This window comes from Notamacropus eugenii, chromosome 5 (assembly GCF_028372415.1).
Source record: "Notamacropus eugenii isolate mMacEug1 chromosome 5, mMacEug1.pri_v2, whole genome shotgun sequence".
NCBI lineage: Eukaryota > Metazoa > Chordata > Mammalia > Diprotodontia > Macropodidae > Notamacropus > Notamacropus eugenii.
Genome location: NC_092876.1, coordinates 55,880,898 through 55,898,292, shown reverse-complemented (window position 1 = coordinate 55,898,292; position 17,395 = coordinate 55,880,898). Strand labels below are relative to the sequence as shown.

The window sequence follows — 17,395 nt, the reverse complement described above, 5'->3', positions numbered from 1 at the left end:
TTTTTTCTGAGGTTTTTTTGGGTGGCTGTTCTGACATTATTGTCTTCTTCTTACCTCTTAAGTTTTCTTTGGCCAGAAAAATATTCCACCTTTTTTTGTTGTTGTTGTTGCTCTGGTACTCCAAAATTTGATTTGAGGCACTAATTTTAAAGTTGTTTGGAGGGAAATTTTAGTGAGTTCAGCTGGGTGGCTGCCCCTAATCTGCCATCTTGGTTCCATCCCTGGAATAGAAGAATTTTAAAAATTGTATTCCAATAAAATTAGTTTCCTTTCTAATTTTGTTTTATTTTATGTATTTAAAAACAAAATTCTGAGAAAGCGTTTCTAAGTTTCATTAGATTGCCAAAAGGATCCTTGGCACAAAGGTTAAGAATATCTTGTATAGAAGAGAAGAGGCCTAAGACAGAACCCAAGATTGTGGTGCAGATGATGAGGCAACAAAGGAGATTGAAAAGGAGTGGTCATATAGGTAGGAAGTAAAGCCAGAAAAGAATGGAATGTAGAGAGGAGGAAGTATCCAGGAGGAGGGTTTTCAGTAGTTGTCAAAAGCATCAGATAGGTGGAGAAGGATTAGAATTGAGAAAAAATGATCAGATCTGACCACTAAAAGATGATTGTTAACTTTGGAGAAAGCAGTTTCTTTTGAGAGATGAAGTGAAAAGCTGGTTGCAGGGGGTTGAGGAGAAAAAGTGGAGGATGAGTGGATGCAACTTTTTGAAGGAGTTTGGAGAGATTTTGGGTCTATAGAAGAGAGTTGGGCATGTTTTAAAGAAGTTGAGAAGAAACCAGTTGATGAGAGAGATTAAAGATTTGTGATGATTGAACTGCAAAAGGCATTGGGAAGGGAGGAGATCAAGAGCAAACATAGAGATGTTGACTTTGGCAAAAAGAACAGTTGCTTCCTTGAAGGACTGAGGGAAAGGAAGAGAGGAGAGGATGTCAAGGGAGTTTAACGTTCAAGGGAATGGGAGAAGAGGGAACCCATGTTGAATAATCTCAGTTTTTCTCAGAAAAAGGCAAAGTCCTCAGCTGAGGTGGGAGAGGCTTAGCTGCAGTGAGGATTCAGTTGAGGTTGGATGAACATGGATTTTTAGTGTGTCCAGTCAGTGAAATTGAGAAATTTCTTGTTTCGTTCAATTTATGACTAGAAGTAGAGGAATTGGATAGTGGGAGTAATCAGGGCTGAGATTTTCAAAGATAAGAGTGGTGATAGGACAAGGGGGAAATGATTCAGAAGCAGAAGACAGGGTATAATTTGGAGTGGCTAGTAGGTATAGGTTGGGTGCCTTATTGGCTGGGAGAACAAGTGACTTCTATCCAAAAGCACTTCTTAATTGGCACCAGCTGAGAGAAAGACTCAGGTAGCAGTTCTGATCCATAGCTGTGGGAAAATAACAACCCTTTGTGTAAAATGCTACCTAGCTAATAATAAACCAGGAACTATACCAGATAGTTTGGGGCATATAGTCTGCTTTTCACTTACAATAGGAATGCCTACTAGAGGCAACAAATTGGAATTTTAACCATTTATAAGTGCTTAGCTACAGTTGATTTCTGTTATTAAAAACAAAAAGCTTATAGATAACATCTCTGTGTCAACTAAGTATCTAGCAGTTTGCTAATAATAACAGAATTTATGCCAAATTGTTCTATTTCCAGACTCCCTTTGTCATAACATTGACTGCTAGGAGCTAAGCAGCCTCCAGATTTTGAGTGCTTCTGTTAAGTATGATGTATGAAACAGTCTGTGCCTTTGGTGAAACACCTGCCAAGTGAATGTGTCTCTTACTCTTTTACTCTGTGAAGAACAGCTGTTCTCTAAGTGACAGGGGTTTTCATAGTGGTTTTCAATTTATGATCTTTGAAATGTCCCTCCTTGAAAAAAGAAGTCCCCTCTTCTGGAGAATTTGCTTCTGTCTCTTCTGTGTACAAAATCCTACCTTTTCTTCAAAGCCCTGCTTAGATGTCATCTTCATGAAGTATTTTCTTGACCCTTCCAAGTTGTAAGTGACCTCTTTTCTTTGAACTCCTCTAGCTTTTACAGAATTTCTTTGTTGAATTTTTTTTTTCCTTTAAGGCTCAGTTCAGATAACACTTCCTTTGGGAAGCCTTCCCTGAGGTCCTTAGCTGAAAATAATCTCTTCAAATTTTCTCACTACTTTTTCTGGATGTCACCTTTGCCATCATCACATACTACTTCAAATCATATTCATTTGTGTACATGGTGTATCTGCCACCCACCTCCCTTCAGAGGAGACATTTCTACAATTCTAATGTGAGTAGAAATTCTAGAGGCAGCATTGTGTAATGTAAAGAATACTAGGAATCAGGAAATCTGAATTCTAAATTTAGACTTAAGGAAAGACTTTTTAACAATTTAGAACTATTACAAAGGAGAATGGCCTTTCAGCAGACGACGTTTTCGAGGCTCTCTTCACTGGAGGTCTTTAAGGAAAATCTGGGCAACCATTGAATATGCCATAGAAATAATTTTTTTGAAGTATCTGTGAGGCCAAATTGCTGTTCAGATTTCTTCCTAGTCTGTGATTCCGTGATTCTGGAAGTCTAGACTCTGCCTCTGTGGGGCCTTGGACAAATAATTTTTTATTGTTCTGGGGAAAGTTGTAACTAGGGCAAGGTGAACTCATGCTTTACTCTAGGGCACTAAAGTACAGAAGGTACTGGTTACACATGCAAATCTTCTTCAAAAATATAGGAACAATTGAGCTGAGCACCTAATTAGCAGGAATGATGACTTAAAACAGGAATCTATACGATGGTGTGTATCTTCCCTCCACTGTGGTAGTTTTACCTGCTGTGAACTCCTTCCTATGAAGTCATATCTTCTTGGTGACCTTGGGTGACTGCCTTGCTTCCATCAACAAACATTTGTCTTAGTTGACTTGAGGGTATGTTGACTCTGGTGACATCAGCTAACTTTCTCTTCTATAAAATGTAAGGATTACACCTGATAATCTCAAAAACCCCTTCTAGCTCTAACATCTGCTATGTGAGCAGCAGCAGTCACCTACCTTGGAAGACACACTTGTAAGCTACATAGCAGTAGAAAGTTCAGAGATGTTTTCATGACTTTTCTTCATGACTTTCTTCAAGACGTTTTCTTCATGACTTTCCTTGTTAGAATTCCAAATTTTATACCTTTTGAACAGATACCAAAGCACATTTTTTCCTACTTAATTGTATTTTATTTTTTTCCAATTACATGTAAAGGTTTTCAACATTCACTTTTATAAGATTTTGAGTTCCAGATTTTGTTTCTCCTTCCCTCCCATCCCCCTCCCCAAAACTGTCTGCAATCTGATATAGGCTATACATGTACAATCCTATTAGATATATTTTCACATTTTAATTTATTGTGTTCATCCTTTGTTGCCGAAGAAGACCATGCCATCAGAGAAATAATGACATGACTTGCACTTGAATTTGTTTTGAGTGAGGGAGGGCTGTGCAGGTCACCAGCCTCACTTCTCCTCCAGAGCCATCTGAATCCAGTGACTAGATAGTCATCAGGATGACTGGAGATGACCCAGGATGAGGCAATTGGGTTTAAGTGACTTGCCCAAGGTCACACAGCTAGTGACTGTCAAGTGTCTGAGGTGAGATTTGAAGTGAGGTCCTCCTGACTCCTGCACCGGTGCTCTATGCACTGTACCACTGAAGAATCAGAATAAAAGGGAAAAACAATGAGAAAGAAAAAAAAGAAAATAGCATGCTTCGATCTGCATTCAGACTATAGTTCTTTGTCTGGAGGTGGATAGCATTTTCCATCATGAGTCTTTTGGAATTGTCTTGGATTACTGTGTTAATGAAAAGAGCTAAATCTATCAGAGTTGGCCATTGAACAGTATTGTGTTACTGTGTACAATGTTCTCTTGGTTCTGCTTACTTCACTCCAAATCAGTTCATCCTTCCAGGTTTTTCTGAAGTTCGTCTGCTCAGTACTAGTCCATTACTTTCATATAACATGACTTATTCAGTCATTCCCCAGTTGACGAGCATCTCCTCAACTTTTGATTCTTCCCTTCCTCTGAGAGTCATCCTTTATAACAAAATGTGAAAAAGCAGTTTAACAAAACAAACCAATACATAAGCCAAATCAGACAGTACATGACACCTCTGCAAAGAAGAAAGGGAAGCCCTCTCATTTTCTTATTTTTTTTTCTGGGCTAAGTTTGGTCATTATAATTACAAGTGTCCATGGCTCTGTGTTTGTATCAGTTCACAGATGGTTTCCCCACACTTCTTTGTGCTCTTGATGTTCCTTACTTAGAATAATAGTTGCTCACGTTTCTATATTTCTTCAAAGTTTGCAATGCTGTACCTGGGCTATCTCATTTGGTCCTCACAACAACCCTGGGAGGGAAGTGCTTTTATTGTCCCCATTTTACAAATGGGGAAGCTGTGGGGTGGGAGAGATGATGTGTCTAGAGGCTGAATCTGAGCCCAGATCTTCCTGATTCCAAGCCCATCACTATCAACTGTGCCTCCTTGCTACACAGTAATGTTTCATTACATTTATTTATCAAAATTTGTTTCACCATTTCCCCAAAGTAGATAGGCATCTATTTTGTTTCTCATTCTTTGCTACTAATAGCAATATTGCCATTTATGGCAAAATAAATATTGCCATAAATGTATTGGAGCATAAGAAACCTTTCTGTCTTTGACTTCTTCAGGTTATATGCCATGTAGTAGGATCTCAGGTCAGAGGGTACAGACATTTTTGTAAATTTCTTGGCATAATTTCAAATTGCTTCCAGAATTATTGGATCAATTCTTAGAGGCCACCAGCAGCTTGTTACTTTTCACGATAAAGCGAACTTGTTCCCATTCAGAATTTTCTTTAAATTCCTTGAATTTGTCCTTTCTCCAAAGAATTCAAAACCTCTTCAATATAGTAATTATTTAATTTGTAGCTTAACCCTTATTAGATAGGCAGGAAATTATTTTGCAGAGGTCAGGTGAAGCAGCTGCCTGGCATGAGGTCATGGGGCAGGAGAGGTTGAAACTGGAATGTGGAATTCTAGGCTAGAGCTTTCTCTGTTTGCCTCTGCCTCAGAAGAGAGAGGGCAAGAGGCTCAGAGAAGGAAATTGTTAAATTTGGCATGAAAATCACAAGATCAGGTTAATCATTTAAAAATCCAAGATGCAATGATATTTTTTATTAGTTCCTTTAAGGATAATTGGTACAAAACCAAAAAGAAATTCATAACTCAAAGCATCAAAATGTCTGTGTATCTTCTAGAAGTAAGAGGTAATTTCATGGCTGAATCAATGGAGTCAAACTGGAGCACAGTGCATATTAGTGGTGAGCACAGAATTTCAGGGGTAAGGCATTTGGACCATCTCAGTATTCTTACTGTGGCAGCCATGTGTAAGACTTATTACTGAAATATTTTTATATAAATGGAATAACAGTTGCCCTTTTAAGAGTAAGGTTTTTAATGGGACCCATGAACTTTGTTGGTTTTTTTTTTAAATGATTGGTTTCTGCTATAATCCTTCCGATTTTATGTATTTAAAAATTTTTATTCTGAAATTCAGCAGATTGCCAAAGAGTCCATGACACAAAAAAGGTTAAAAATCTCAGTTCAATAGAGACATGACTTATATCTTTGAGGTTTCCTCAAAACTCTAGGTTTGGTGAGATTGAGTTCTTTAAAGTTCACCAGTGACGTACAGGAAAATTCCATACAACTTTAAGATCATAGAATCATGGATTTGGAGCCAGAAAGGACCTTAGATGTTATCTCTTTAAACTATCTCATTTTGTAGATGAGGAAACTGAGGCTTCAAGGAGTTAACTTGTCCAAGCTTCAGATAATAAAGTGGCAACATCAGGATTCATACCCAGGTCCTCTGATTTTAAAATTGTATGCCTTTTGCACCATCCTTTGGTGTTTAGCACAGCATTAAGGTGAACATCTTGGAGAATTTTTTTTTTTTTTTTTTACAAATCATTGACTTTATATGGATCATTCCTGTAGCATGGTGACTGAGGAACTGTATTAAAACGTAACAGGCAGTAAAACATGGAATCTAGACCTGAATGAGACCTTACCAATTATTTCTGGTCCACATCTCATCATTTTATAGATCAGGAAACTGAAACCCAGAGCAAGGAAGTGACTTACCTAAGGTTACCCACGCAAGTAGCAGAGGATCCTTAGACTTCACATGCTGCGATTGTTCCAGGCTCTCACATTGCTTTAGATACTGCAAATGAAAAATTCTATTCTCTATTGTTGAAAGGGCATTTTAAAGGGTTTTCTTTGGACTAGGAGTGGGTTTTCAGACAGAATGCACACAGTGATTGGGAATTTCATTCCTGTATGTATGCATCGTGCCTACACATGATCCTTGTAGCTGAGTGTGCCTTGGTCTGTGATATAGTAACAAGGTCCACATTTAGGCAGATAGATGCTACATTTAATTCAGCTACTAAAGATACATTTCTAAGCCTATATTCTTAGAAAATAAAGTTGAATACTATTAGTGTCATATCTTCAAACTCAAGGAAAAAAGGTTTCCTCATTTGGTGTGGTAGTTTGGGAGTTATGAAATTGGGAGTAGATAAGCAGCCACCATTCTTAAAGGTACCGTCTAGGTCATGTCCCTGACCTTTCCTGTAGTTTCATGTTTTGTACGTTACAAGAATGTGTGAGCAACATAGAAGAAAATCACCTGAAGTACTGTTGTCTTTAAGAGTCTTTATCTGGTTTCAGTAAGTAAATATTGTTTAGGTGCAGTATAGTGTAATGCAGGCCTGCACAAAGTGTGGCCCGTCAAAGGATTTCAGATGGAGCTTGAAAAAGGCAGAGGATTCCTCTACACTTTTTGCAGGCTCCCTGAAATCCTTTGGTATGTCTGTGGGCTGCATGGGCTGTAGGTTGTGCAATCCTGGTGTAGTGTAAAGAGAATTAGATTTGAAGTTAAATCTCCCCTCAATAATTGGGATTGGGCTTGAATTCTAGCTCTGTAATTGATATGATAACTATTTGAATTTTTCTGGACTTCATTTTCTTCATCTTTACAATAAGGAACATGTACTAGATGATCTCCAAATTTTCTTCTAGTTCTAAGCCTTATGATCTTGTGATTGTAGTATTTTGTGGTTGACATATTCCAGTTAAATTGGAGGCAGTAACACGTGCTGGCACATTTAATGTGCTTGCGTAATGTGAGGAAGTGTGGGCAGAAGGCAGAATGCTGGCTGTCACCCCCATCTCCTATCCTCACAAAGGTTTGGCGTAATGTATATGGAATGCCTATTGATCTTTCTCTGTTTAAGACCTTGGATTGTTCCTTCCAGCCAAGGAAAGGTGGAGGATGATTCCTTTGCTGCCTCCTCCTTAAGTCCTTTCCTTAGAAGTGTTGCTGGGAAATCATGTCAGGACCAAATTTGATCCAAATTGATTGATTTTTAGTAGAGAAAAGTCCATTCAGGACTTAGTGATTCTTTGATTCCCAGCATAGATTTCATAGATTTCAGATTCCAATTGCATATGGCAAACTGAAGCTGCCTGTGAACCAGGTGGGAAAAGCATAAATAAACCTTTTTTTAAAAAATAAAACTGGTTTCAAAGCTGTGATGGTATGCCACATCAGAGCTGTGCCAGAATACAACTGTGTGTTCCACTGACTTTTATCTCTCTCCTTCTGCAGCCGTCAAGGGGAATGCCATGGCCAGTTCCTCGGACAGTGAGGATGACAGCTTCATGGCCGTGGACCAAGAGGAAGCTGGGGTGGAGGGGGCAATGGAGCAAGATGAGGAACCCCGCCCCGAACTGGAGATTGAGGAGACAAGACATAACAGGTCTATGTCTGAGCTGCCTGAAGAGGTTCTGGAGTATATCCTCTCTTTTCTTTCACCATATCAGGAGCACAAAACCTCAGCCCTAGTCTGCAAACAATGGTACCGACTAATCAAAGGTATGGCCTGTGCTACCAAAAACATGCACATTAGATCTTTGAAAATCTGTCTTAACTTCAGCTTCAGGTGCTTGCTCTCCTTGACTTTAAATTTATTTGGCTTCTTCAGGTTCATTATTATTATTATTATTTGTATTAGGAGATAAGCAAAGTGAAACCACCTGCTAGATCTGTGACCAGTTCCTTCAGTGTGTTTGCCAAAGTGGTGCTAGAGATCAGAAGCTCGTAGATTTGGAGTGGGAAGAGACCTTAGAGGTCATTGAATCCAGTTGCCTTATTTTATAGATGAGAAAACTGAGACCCAGAAAGTGGAAGAGACTTGATCTAGTAAATTGCACAGTTCTTCAGTAAGGAAAGTTAGGGATAAAGTTGACATTATCATCAAACTTAAGGCTTTGTTTTTAACTGTCTTATCACTGTCAAAGATAATTTCATCGATGTGAAGAAAAGCCACCTATTCTGTGTCATGATTGTTACGAATGATTGATGTTCTCCACTTCTTGCCTACCTCCCACTTTTCTACTAGCTAGCTTTTTTGTATCATTATTTAATAGTTAGCAATTATTGAGCGCCCTTTGTTCCATCTTGACCAATCAAGTCAGGATACTAAGTGTAGATCAGATGAATTAGCATTGAACCAAGTCAGCGTCACCTATCAAAACACTCTTTTCAGATGTGAATGTGGCTGTTAAAATCATTGTGGGGAATACTCTTAAAGGGGTATCAGATAGTCCTAAGATGTGTTCCTTAGACATTGTCCCACCAGTGCTCACAGGCATTCTGTCACACTGTACAACCAAGCACTGACTGTGTTGAAGCTTTCCAGGGTCGAGAGTAAAACTGGCCTGGCCCACTCACTTCTGTTGGTGCTGTGAGGATATCGGCTTAGTACTTGGGAGAAAAACATGAGAAATAGCGAGAGAGATGACATGGAAATGTGTGGATTCATCTGTGTTTCATGTTTGGCAAGTTGTTATTTTGGTAGAGAGGGGCTCTAACTATACTTTAGGGCTGCAAAACCTTCAGTTGTCATGTCTGTCAAACTCTTAGCTCCTCAGAATAATATGAAACTTTGAAATCCTGGTGTTGATGGCAGTTATTTTTCTCCCTCTTTGAAGTGGGGATATTGTTTTGAGACTCTCATCATCTTAACAGATATGATCTGACTGCTAAAGATCCAGGTCAGCTTGCCTTTTGTCCTTTTGAGTTTAGGAGGGTGTCACAGTTTCTGACTTGGTCCTCTTCTTGTATGCACAAAGTTATAGAATTTCAGAGTCAGAAAGGATCTGAGAGGTCCTAGTCCCTAACATGTGCCATGAACATCAGGCTTTTATTTTTGAAATCCTGTCGCTCTTGAGCCATCTTCTCTTCTAGATTCTCAGACTCAAGATCCTACTTTTCACGGAACATTTTGATATCTGTTGTCTTAAAGTCTTGGGTTGACATTTTCACATCCAACAAATCTAGTTTAAAGACATGTTTTCTAGGTTCGTCCTTAGTAGAGATGGAAAATGTGGACTGCCTACAAAGGTAGTGTGTGTTCCCTCACAAAGCTTTCAGTCCTAAGCCTTAAAGATAAAGAGGGTCAGAACATTTTGGACTTAGTATCATCTCTTATTGTTAACTGTTAACTTGGGAAATCCCTCAAGTTTTCTGGGTCCAGTGTTTTACCAGTAGAGAAAAGGGTCGTTAGTCTTAGTCACTCTAAAATTTGATGATTCATTATGATCTTTGATTTCTAAGTCACGCTATACATTCACTGAAGTGTTTCCCTTTGTTTTCCTACAGGTGTGGCCCACCAGTGTTATCATGGCTTTATTAAGGCTGTCCAGGAAGGAAACATTCAGTGGGAGAGTCGAACTTACCCCTACCCTGGAACCCCGATCACTCAGCGGTTCTCACATAGTAAGTCCTTCACCAAAATGTGAGAGGCTGGTGCTTCCTTTCCTAGAATTTAGTGTAGCATTGATCCAGAGGCTGCCTCTGCTGATAGGTTTTGTTTATAGTCAGGAGCACATCAAAGGAGAATTTGATCATTTTTATTGAGAGTGAAGAAAGAACACACACCTGAGTTTCTCTTTTTCTGCTTTGCTCTAGTGACATGCTCCATTTGCTCCTAGGACTCCCCCAGTACTTGTCTTTTGAATAGCTTATGGTTCTGTTGTTTAAAATTTTAAACATTTCTCGTTATGAACATTGACAAAAGATAAAGAGCATATTTGAGGATTTTTTAAGCTTTTTTGTATAAACAAAATTTAATACTGTCACATAGAATCAAGTCTGAATATAACTGGGTCCACATTAAAATTTTGCTACAAAGAGAAGGTGGGTGATTTAAAAAAATTGTTTAAAGCAAGCCTGAGCCAGATACGCCATAAATAAGAAATAATCTCAGATTAGTGCTTTATATGGACCAGAGCTGATTAGTTAGTAGATCTTTAAAACTCTGTTGTCTGCTTTTAGAACTTTGTTAGTGCTCGTACTACAGACTAAGCAGGTATATAGAAGTGTTAGGAGACCTCAAGCTGTAAGTTGTATTTGGGAGCCCTGCTGCTAGAGGAGTGTTGTAGAAACAGCCTGATTTCAGTCTTTCCCATTTCCTAAACATCTGCTGAGCACCCTGTGGACTCTGGTATTTTTATAAGAGTGATAACTATATTCTTCATTTTTAGAACTTCAGTGCTGCAATATACTTTGGGGGAAAGTGGTCATTTTGTGTGGTTGTGTGTTCTTAACAGACTTTGAATGAAATTATTGTAGTTAAGGCTAACAGACCTTTAGATACCCATTTGGATGATTATATTTACAAATGATACATTTTTTCTTTCATGGCGATGGATCTGTGTTACTATTTTGAATAAATATTTAAATCTTGGCAAGGGAGGGAGCAAACTTAGATTCTGAAATAAAGAATTGGTCAGTTTTTTGTGGATGAAATATGACAAAAGATCAAAGAGATGTGTACCTGTTTTCCCTAGCACTGTGCTAGGTACATTGTAAGTAAGTGCTCAATAAAACCTTTTGATCACAATTGCTTGATATTCTGATTGTCAGCAAGAAAAGCTACTCCTGGATTCCCCCTCCCAAATTTATTAATTTATTGGTTTTCAGTTTTTAACAATCACATAAGTTCCAAATTTTCTCCCCTTCTCTGCCCGCTCCTTCTCCAAGACAGCATGCAATCTTTTATGGGCTCTACACATACATTCCTACTAAACACATTTTCACATTAGTCATGTTGAATAGAAGAATTAAAATGAATGGGAGAAATCACGAGAAAAACAAAACATAGCAAAAAGGAAAATAGTCTGCTTCATTCTGCATTCCAACTCCATAGTTCTTTCTCTGGATGTGGATGGTATTTTGCATGAGTCCTTTGGAAATGTTTTAGGTCCTTGCATTGCTGTGAAGGGCTAAGTCTATCAAAAATAGTCCTTGAACGCTGACTGTTACTGTGTTTAATGTTCTCTCATTTCACTCAGCATCAGTTCATAAAAGTCTTTCTAGGTTTTTCTGAAGTCTGCCCTTTTGGCATTTCTTATACACCACAACTTGTTCAGGCATTCCCCACTTGATGGATATCCCCTTGATTTCCAGTTTTTGGCCACCACAAAGAAGAGCTGCTATAAATATTATTTTTGTACATGTGGGTCCTTTTCTACTCTTGGCATCTCTTAAGCAAACCATTGATTCTACACAGAAAATTGTTAAGAAGAGTGAGATTTAATTATTCTGATTATCCATATTAAGGAACCAAAATTGAAAAAAACAGGTGAAGCTGCTAAAAGAAATGGAGTCAAGTGTTCCTTGTTCTCTTCTCTGTTCCCATTCTGTTTTTGACCCTGTCAGTTAGTGATTCTCCTGGGAACAGTGTTTTATCTTAAATACATAAATAAACTTTTCAAGCATATTAGGATATGAGTTTTCTGGAATCCTAAGTGATCCTTTGATCCTTACTTATTAAATGAATAGAGAGCACAGAAATGTTTGTCAAGGAAAACTTAGGAGATGATATATGATATAGGGCTTTGAGTTCTAAATGGAAATCTGTGTCAGCTTTCCTATATAGGTATAATTTTGAAGATAACCCATGAGGAAACATCATGTAGCTTTATGGGAATTTTTTATCCTTCTTTCTGAGATCTCATTGTGAAACTTCTCACACTTCCTTTTCCTTGAGTAGCCTTCCCTCCCCTTTCCCCTAGCCCCCTGCTTCTGAAACCTTCCAAGGTATGGGACAGAACTTTGTTGGCCCTTGGGGGAGAAGGCCTGTTAAATATTGAGTGGGGCAGAAGGGCTGGGTAGAGAGAGCAGCTCAATAAACCATCTGTGGTCCTTAAATAATCTCAGAACTGGGAATGACTTCAGAGGTCATTTAGTCCAACTCATATCTGACCAGGAATAACCTTTGCAACATTCTGGACTAGTGTTGAGCCTTCAGTTTTTGCTGGAAAATATCCAGTAATGTGGTACTTACCACCTCCCGAAGTAGTCCATTTTACTTTTGGACAATTGGAACATTTTCTTTTCTATCAGGCTAAAATTTGCCTCTCAGTAGCTTCCCCATTGTTCTGAGTTCTGCCCCTTGAGACAAACAGATTCTCTCTGACATGACAATCCTTTAGATACATCAAGACTCCTGGCATGTGCTGTCACTCTTCTCTTCTTTAGCCTCTATATCTGTAGTTCCTACAGTTGCTCTCATGTGGCTTGGCTTCCAGTACTCTTGAGTAACTTGGATGAACTCCTCTGTCAGTGCTTCAAACTGTGGTGTCTATTGTTTAGATAGGAAATAGAATGGCCTTAACTGAGAAGAGGGTCTTAGACTTACAGATGGAACAGAGCCTGGAGGCCCTTGAACTCAACCTTGTCCACAGTCTCACAGCATATATGAAATAGGATTTGACCTCAGATGTCCTGACTTCAAGGCCAGCAGTTTCTTTACTAATTGAGGAAGTGGGTATACTTCCGTGGGCTAGCTTTCATAAGCAGAGATCAGTTTTATTGTGGGAAAGAGGAAAAGAAGAGCTACATTAGGCTGTGGCACAAATCTTTTGTAAAGGGAATGATTTTATTGTAGTATATAGGTATTAGTTATGAAACCTTGGAGATATTACCTTGATAGTTTCTGTAATTCACAGTATGCTTTTTTTTTTTTCCTGAATGATAAGAAGACAAAGGTTAGGAAAAGATAGAAATGAATATTTTGAAAAATTTTAGTTACAGTAAAAGAGGCTGTTGGGAGAAGTACTGAGAGAATGAGAGCAGGAAATAACAGACCTCATGTTTCTATGGTGTCCACGGTTTACAAAGTGTATTGATCCTCATTTACAGGTGAGGAAGGCGAGGCTGATGAAATGATCCAAATGTGCTTATCCAGCAAGAGTCTAGGTTTTAATTTGACCCCAGGAGACCTGATGCCCTTCTAGCGCCATTTCCCTTTGTAGCCTCCAGAGCCTGAAATGAAGTGGGCAGAAGGCAGATAGGAAGAATGTGTCCAAGTGTTCCCCCAAAGAAGATGTTCTTAGGGAAAGCAAAGATGGGAATCCAGTTAGAGAACCAGATATTTCCTGTGATGAATGAAAAAGTCAGAGATAAAAGCAGTGTCTTTTTCTCAGTCTTTTAGTCAGCTTAGTAGATTAGGGGGTAGACTGTTGAACTTGGAGTCAGGAAGGTATGAGTTCAAATCTAGCCCCAGACACTTTCCAGCTGTGTGACCCTGGGCAAAGTACTCCAACTCTGCCTTACCTTCTTCTTCTGTGAGGTGGGGTTAGTAACATTTCTTGCCTAACTGTTGTGAGGACTGTTGTGAGGATCAAACAGGATAATAGAAAGTATTTGTAAAGCTTAGAGAGCTGTATAAACACTAACTGGTTTTATTTTTGTTGTTACTGCTGCCGCCGCTGCTGAAAAGTCACATTTCCAAATTGTCCTTTAAGGTAAATTCATTAGAGTGGAGAGATGGTGGTGAGCAGAGTGCATGTTTTAGACCTGATAAATTAATTAGCCCCAGAATAGGCTGGCCTCTATCTGAAAGTTCTGAAGGAACTTAGAATTCAGGGAGTTATTATTTCATTGTTGTGGGTACTTCTTCCATCAAGGCGCTTCACAATCTCTATGGCTTAGTAAACTTCTCTCAACTGACTGTGACTGAAGTAAAGGAGAAGTGAGCAGCTACCTTCTGGTGATTAGCTAAGAGGACCCCTTGGCTTCAATTTCTCCAGCTTGATAAGGTCTGCCAGCACTTGCATTTCATTGGCCTAATCTTGGAGAGCCCAAGGGTCCCTTCATACCACCTGGAGGCATTAGAAAAGGACTTTAGTGCAAGTTGGAAGACCTAAAAGGGAAAATTAAGAGACTTTTTTGTCAATTGTACAAAAGACCACTGGGCCAGACAGACTAGTGGGAAATGTGCCTGTCTTCTAAGGGAAGGGCTTCAGAGGAGCCTAGGAACTTCACATTCCTGAATTTCACTTTCATACTGGGCCAGTTAGTAGAACCTAGAATTTTTTTAAAAAATAGAATCAGTGATTGCTTAAGCATAACCTACTGAGGGAAAGGTAACAAGTTTTTTGTAAGGTAAGTGCTGTATTAACCTTCTAGAGTTCTAGGAGATAGTAAATAATTATGTGACCAGTGGAGTTTTAGACTCTTCAGAATGCCTTTGAAAAGATTTCATATCAAAGACTTCTTTAAAAAAAAAAACCAAACCAAAAATTCTCCAGAGTTAAACAGAAAGTTTTTTCCCACAAATAAAATAGGCAGTAAAACTCAGAGCATAATCAGTCAACTGGGAAGTAATCATAGGGACAGATAGGTACTTCCTTAGAGAAAGATTAACTCTGGAATCATCCAAGGAGTCCTGCTGGAACCAGTACCATTTAAAATTTTTATATTTAGAAGACAGAATGCACAATGAAATAGTCTGGCTTGTAAATGGCCCCATTGAAGTAAAATGCCAGGCTAATGGAGAGAAATGGCAAGGAATTACCTAGAACCTATGTTATAGGGTGACCAAAACAAAGCCCATGAGCTCAACTACAAAATGAGTGTTGGAATAAGAAGCCATTTTAGAACAGAGAGAACCCTTAGAAATCCTAGGCGTACTCTCCTGTTTTATAGATTAAGAAACTGAGGCCCAGAAGAGGGGAAATGACTTAGCTAAGGTCAAATACATTTTTTAAAAAATAGGAGTTTGCTGGTACATTTTATTTGGGTGCCATAGATTCTTCTAAGCAGGCCCTTCCCCCTCTACCTCCTTCCCCCCAAATCCCCCCAAAGCTAACATGTACAAAGCACATTCCCTGAGAAAAATTTGGTAATTGATGACTAAAGAAAAGAAGAATGTGTTCTTTAGTTTTGATAGTTTGTGTGCATACCCATACCATGATCCAATAATCCCACTTCCAGGTCTGTATCTCAAAGAGACCATAAAAAAGGGAAAAGAACCCACGTGTACAAAAATATTTATAGCAGTTCTTTTTGTTGTGGACAAGAACTGGAAATTGGGGAGATCCCATCAATTAGGGAATGGCTGAACAAGTTGTGGTGGCATGTGAATGTAATGGAATACTATTTAGAAGTAAGAGATGACGAACAGACAGACTTCAGAAAAACCTGGAAAGACTTACAAGAATTGATGCTGACTGAAGTGAGCAGAACCTGGAGAACATTGTGCACAGCAGCAGCATTATGAGATGACCAGCTTTGATGGACTTCCCTTTTCTCTGCTATGCAGTGATCTAAGATAATTCCAAAAGACTCATGATGGAAGACGCTTTCCACATCCAGAGGAAGAACTGTGGAGTCTGAATGCAGATTGAAGCACATTATTTTCTTTCTCTTTTTATCCTTTCTTGTGGTTTTTCCCTTTCGTTCTGGTTCTTCTTTCACAACATGACTAAGGTAAAGAGATGTTTAACATGATTGTATGTGTATAACCTGTATCAGAATGCTTGCTGTGTTGGGGAGTGGGGGAGAGAAGGGAGGGAGGGAGAAAAAATTTGGAACTCAAAAGCTTTTAAAAGTGAATGTTGAAAATTATCTTTACATATAATTGGAAAAAATAAAATGCTATTAAGTGGGAAAAAATAAAATTCCAGTTTGAAAAAAACAAAAACTTTGGTAGTTTGAATTAGTGCTGGCACTTACGTGCAACCAGAGTTTTGTTGCTTCATGTTGGCTTGACTTTGTAACGGTCCTCTTATAGCATATTCTTCTGGCCCTGCTTTGCCTACTCAGCCTCACTTCATAAAAATGTTTGTTTCTGAATTCTACTTGCCTATCATTTCTTATGGCACAACAAGGTTCTATTATATTCACATGCCATAAGTTGTTCAACTGTTTCCCACTTGTTTTTATTATCACAAGTGATGTGATGTGAACATTCTTATACATTAGGACTTTTTTCTTCTTGTCATTCGCTTCCTTGTATTCTGCTTGTATAATTCCAAATTGTTTTTTAGAACAATTAGATCAATTCATAACTTTTTGAGCAAGCAATTAAAAATATTGCATATATTTAAGGGGAAATAACTATCTTTTCAAAGCTATTCATTTTGATAACTTATAAACTAGGAAAGAAATTTAGCAGTTATATAGAGGCTGAGTGACCTTATCGCATCAGTTCCCGTTCTCTGGACTTCAGTTTTGTCATCTGCAAAAGAAGTAAATGGTGCCGTGGATAGTGTTGTACCTGGAGTCAGGAAGACATGAGTATCAGTCCTGCCTCAGATGCTTCTGAGCTATGTGAATCTGGCCACTTCACTTCATCTCTCTTAGCCTCAGTTTCCTTATCTGTAAAATGAATACAATAATAGCACCTGCCCCAGTGTTTGTGAGGATAAGGTGAGAAAATATTTGCAAAGCACTTTGCAAACCTTAAAGTACTATATGAATGATACTATAATGTTACTGTGATTATACAAAACCTTCTTATGTCTCCTCCTCCATGCCTGTGTATGGGTCAGATCCCTACGGACGGGTGTGGAGCTGGAGAAGGCCTAAACTTTAGGGTAGGGATTCGTAACCTTCTTGTGTTACAGATTCCTTTGGCAGTTTGGTGAAGCCTAGGGACTCTTTCACAGAACTCTCTTTTTAAATTCATAAAATAAATACATAGAACTACAAAGGACACCGACTATGTTGATATACACTTTACAAAATATTTTTTAAAAGCCAGATTCACAGACTTCAGGTTAAGAACCTGCCTTAAAGGAGGCAGCTACAGTGATCTAGGATTTGAGGGAGTTTTTCTAGGAGAACAGACTAAATAAAACGAATAGCACTTTGACATTGGAAGGAGATGAGGCAGGGAGCCATGTGAAGCAAGTTAAACTCTGAAGAGTTTTGTTGTAGTGGACAAGGACTTGTTTACAAAGTTCTGTAATATTAGAACTGAAAGTCTGTCCTTGAAGCTTCAAAAAAGATGGTTTTAGGACAA

The 17,395-nt window shown here is 38.6% G+C and overlaps 1 protein-coding gene across 5 annotated transcripts in view; it reads left to right on the top strand.

Moving 5' to 3' along the window:
• The window catches only part of FBXO42 (F-box protein 42), a 103,031-nt gene that overhangs the window by 33,319 nt on the left and 52,317 nt on the right, over nucleotides 1-17,395 (top strand). The window contains exons 1-3 of one of the 5 annotated variants that reach the window (XM_072609023.1): nucleotides 1,984-2,003; nucleotides 7,687-7,953; nucleotides 9,742-9,858. In XM_072609023.1, coding sequence (XP_072465124.1) covers nucleotides 7,704-7,953; nucleotides 9,742-9,858 — 367 coding nt within the window. In that variant the 5' untranslated portion in view covers nucleotides 1,984-2,003; nucleotides 7,687-7,703. Of the gene's footprint in view, nucleotides 1-1,983; nucleotides 2,004-2,374; nucleotides 2,910-5,098; nucleotides 5,330-7,686; nucleotides 7,954-9,741; nucleotides 9,859-17,395 lie in introns of those variants that run through there. The other 4 variants (XM_072609022.1, XM_072609020.1, XM_072609019.1 and 1 more) reach the window with 4 other exon arrangements.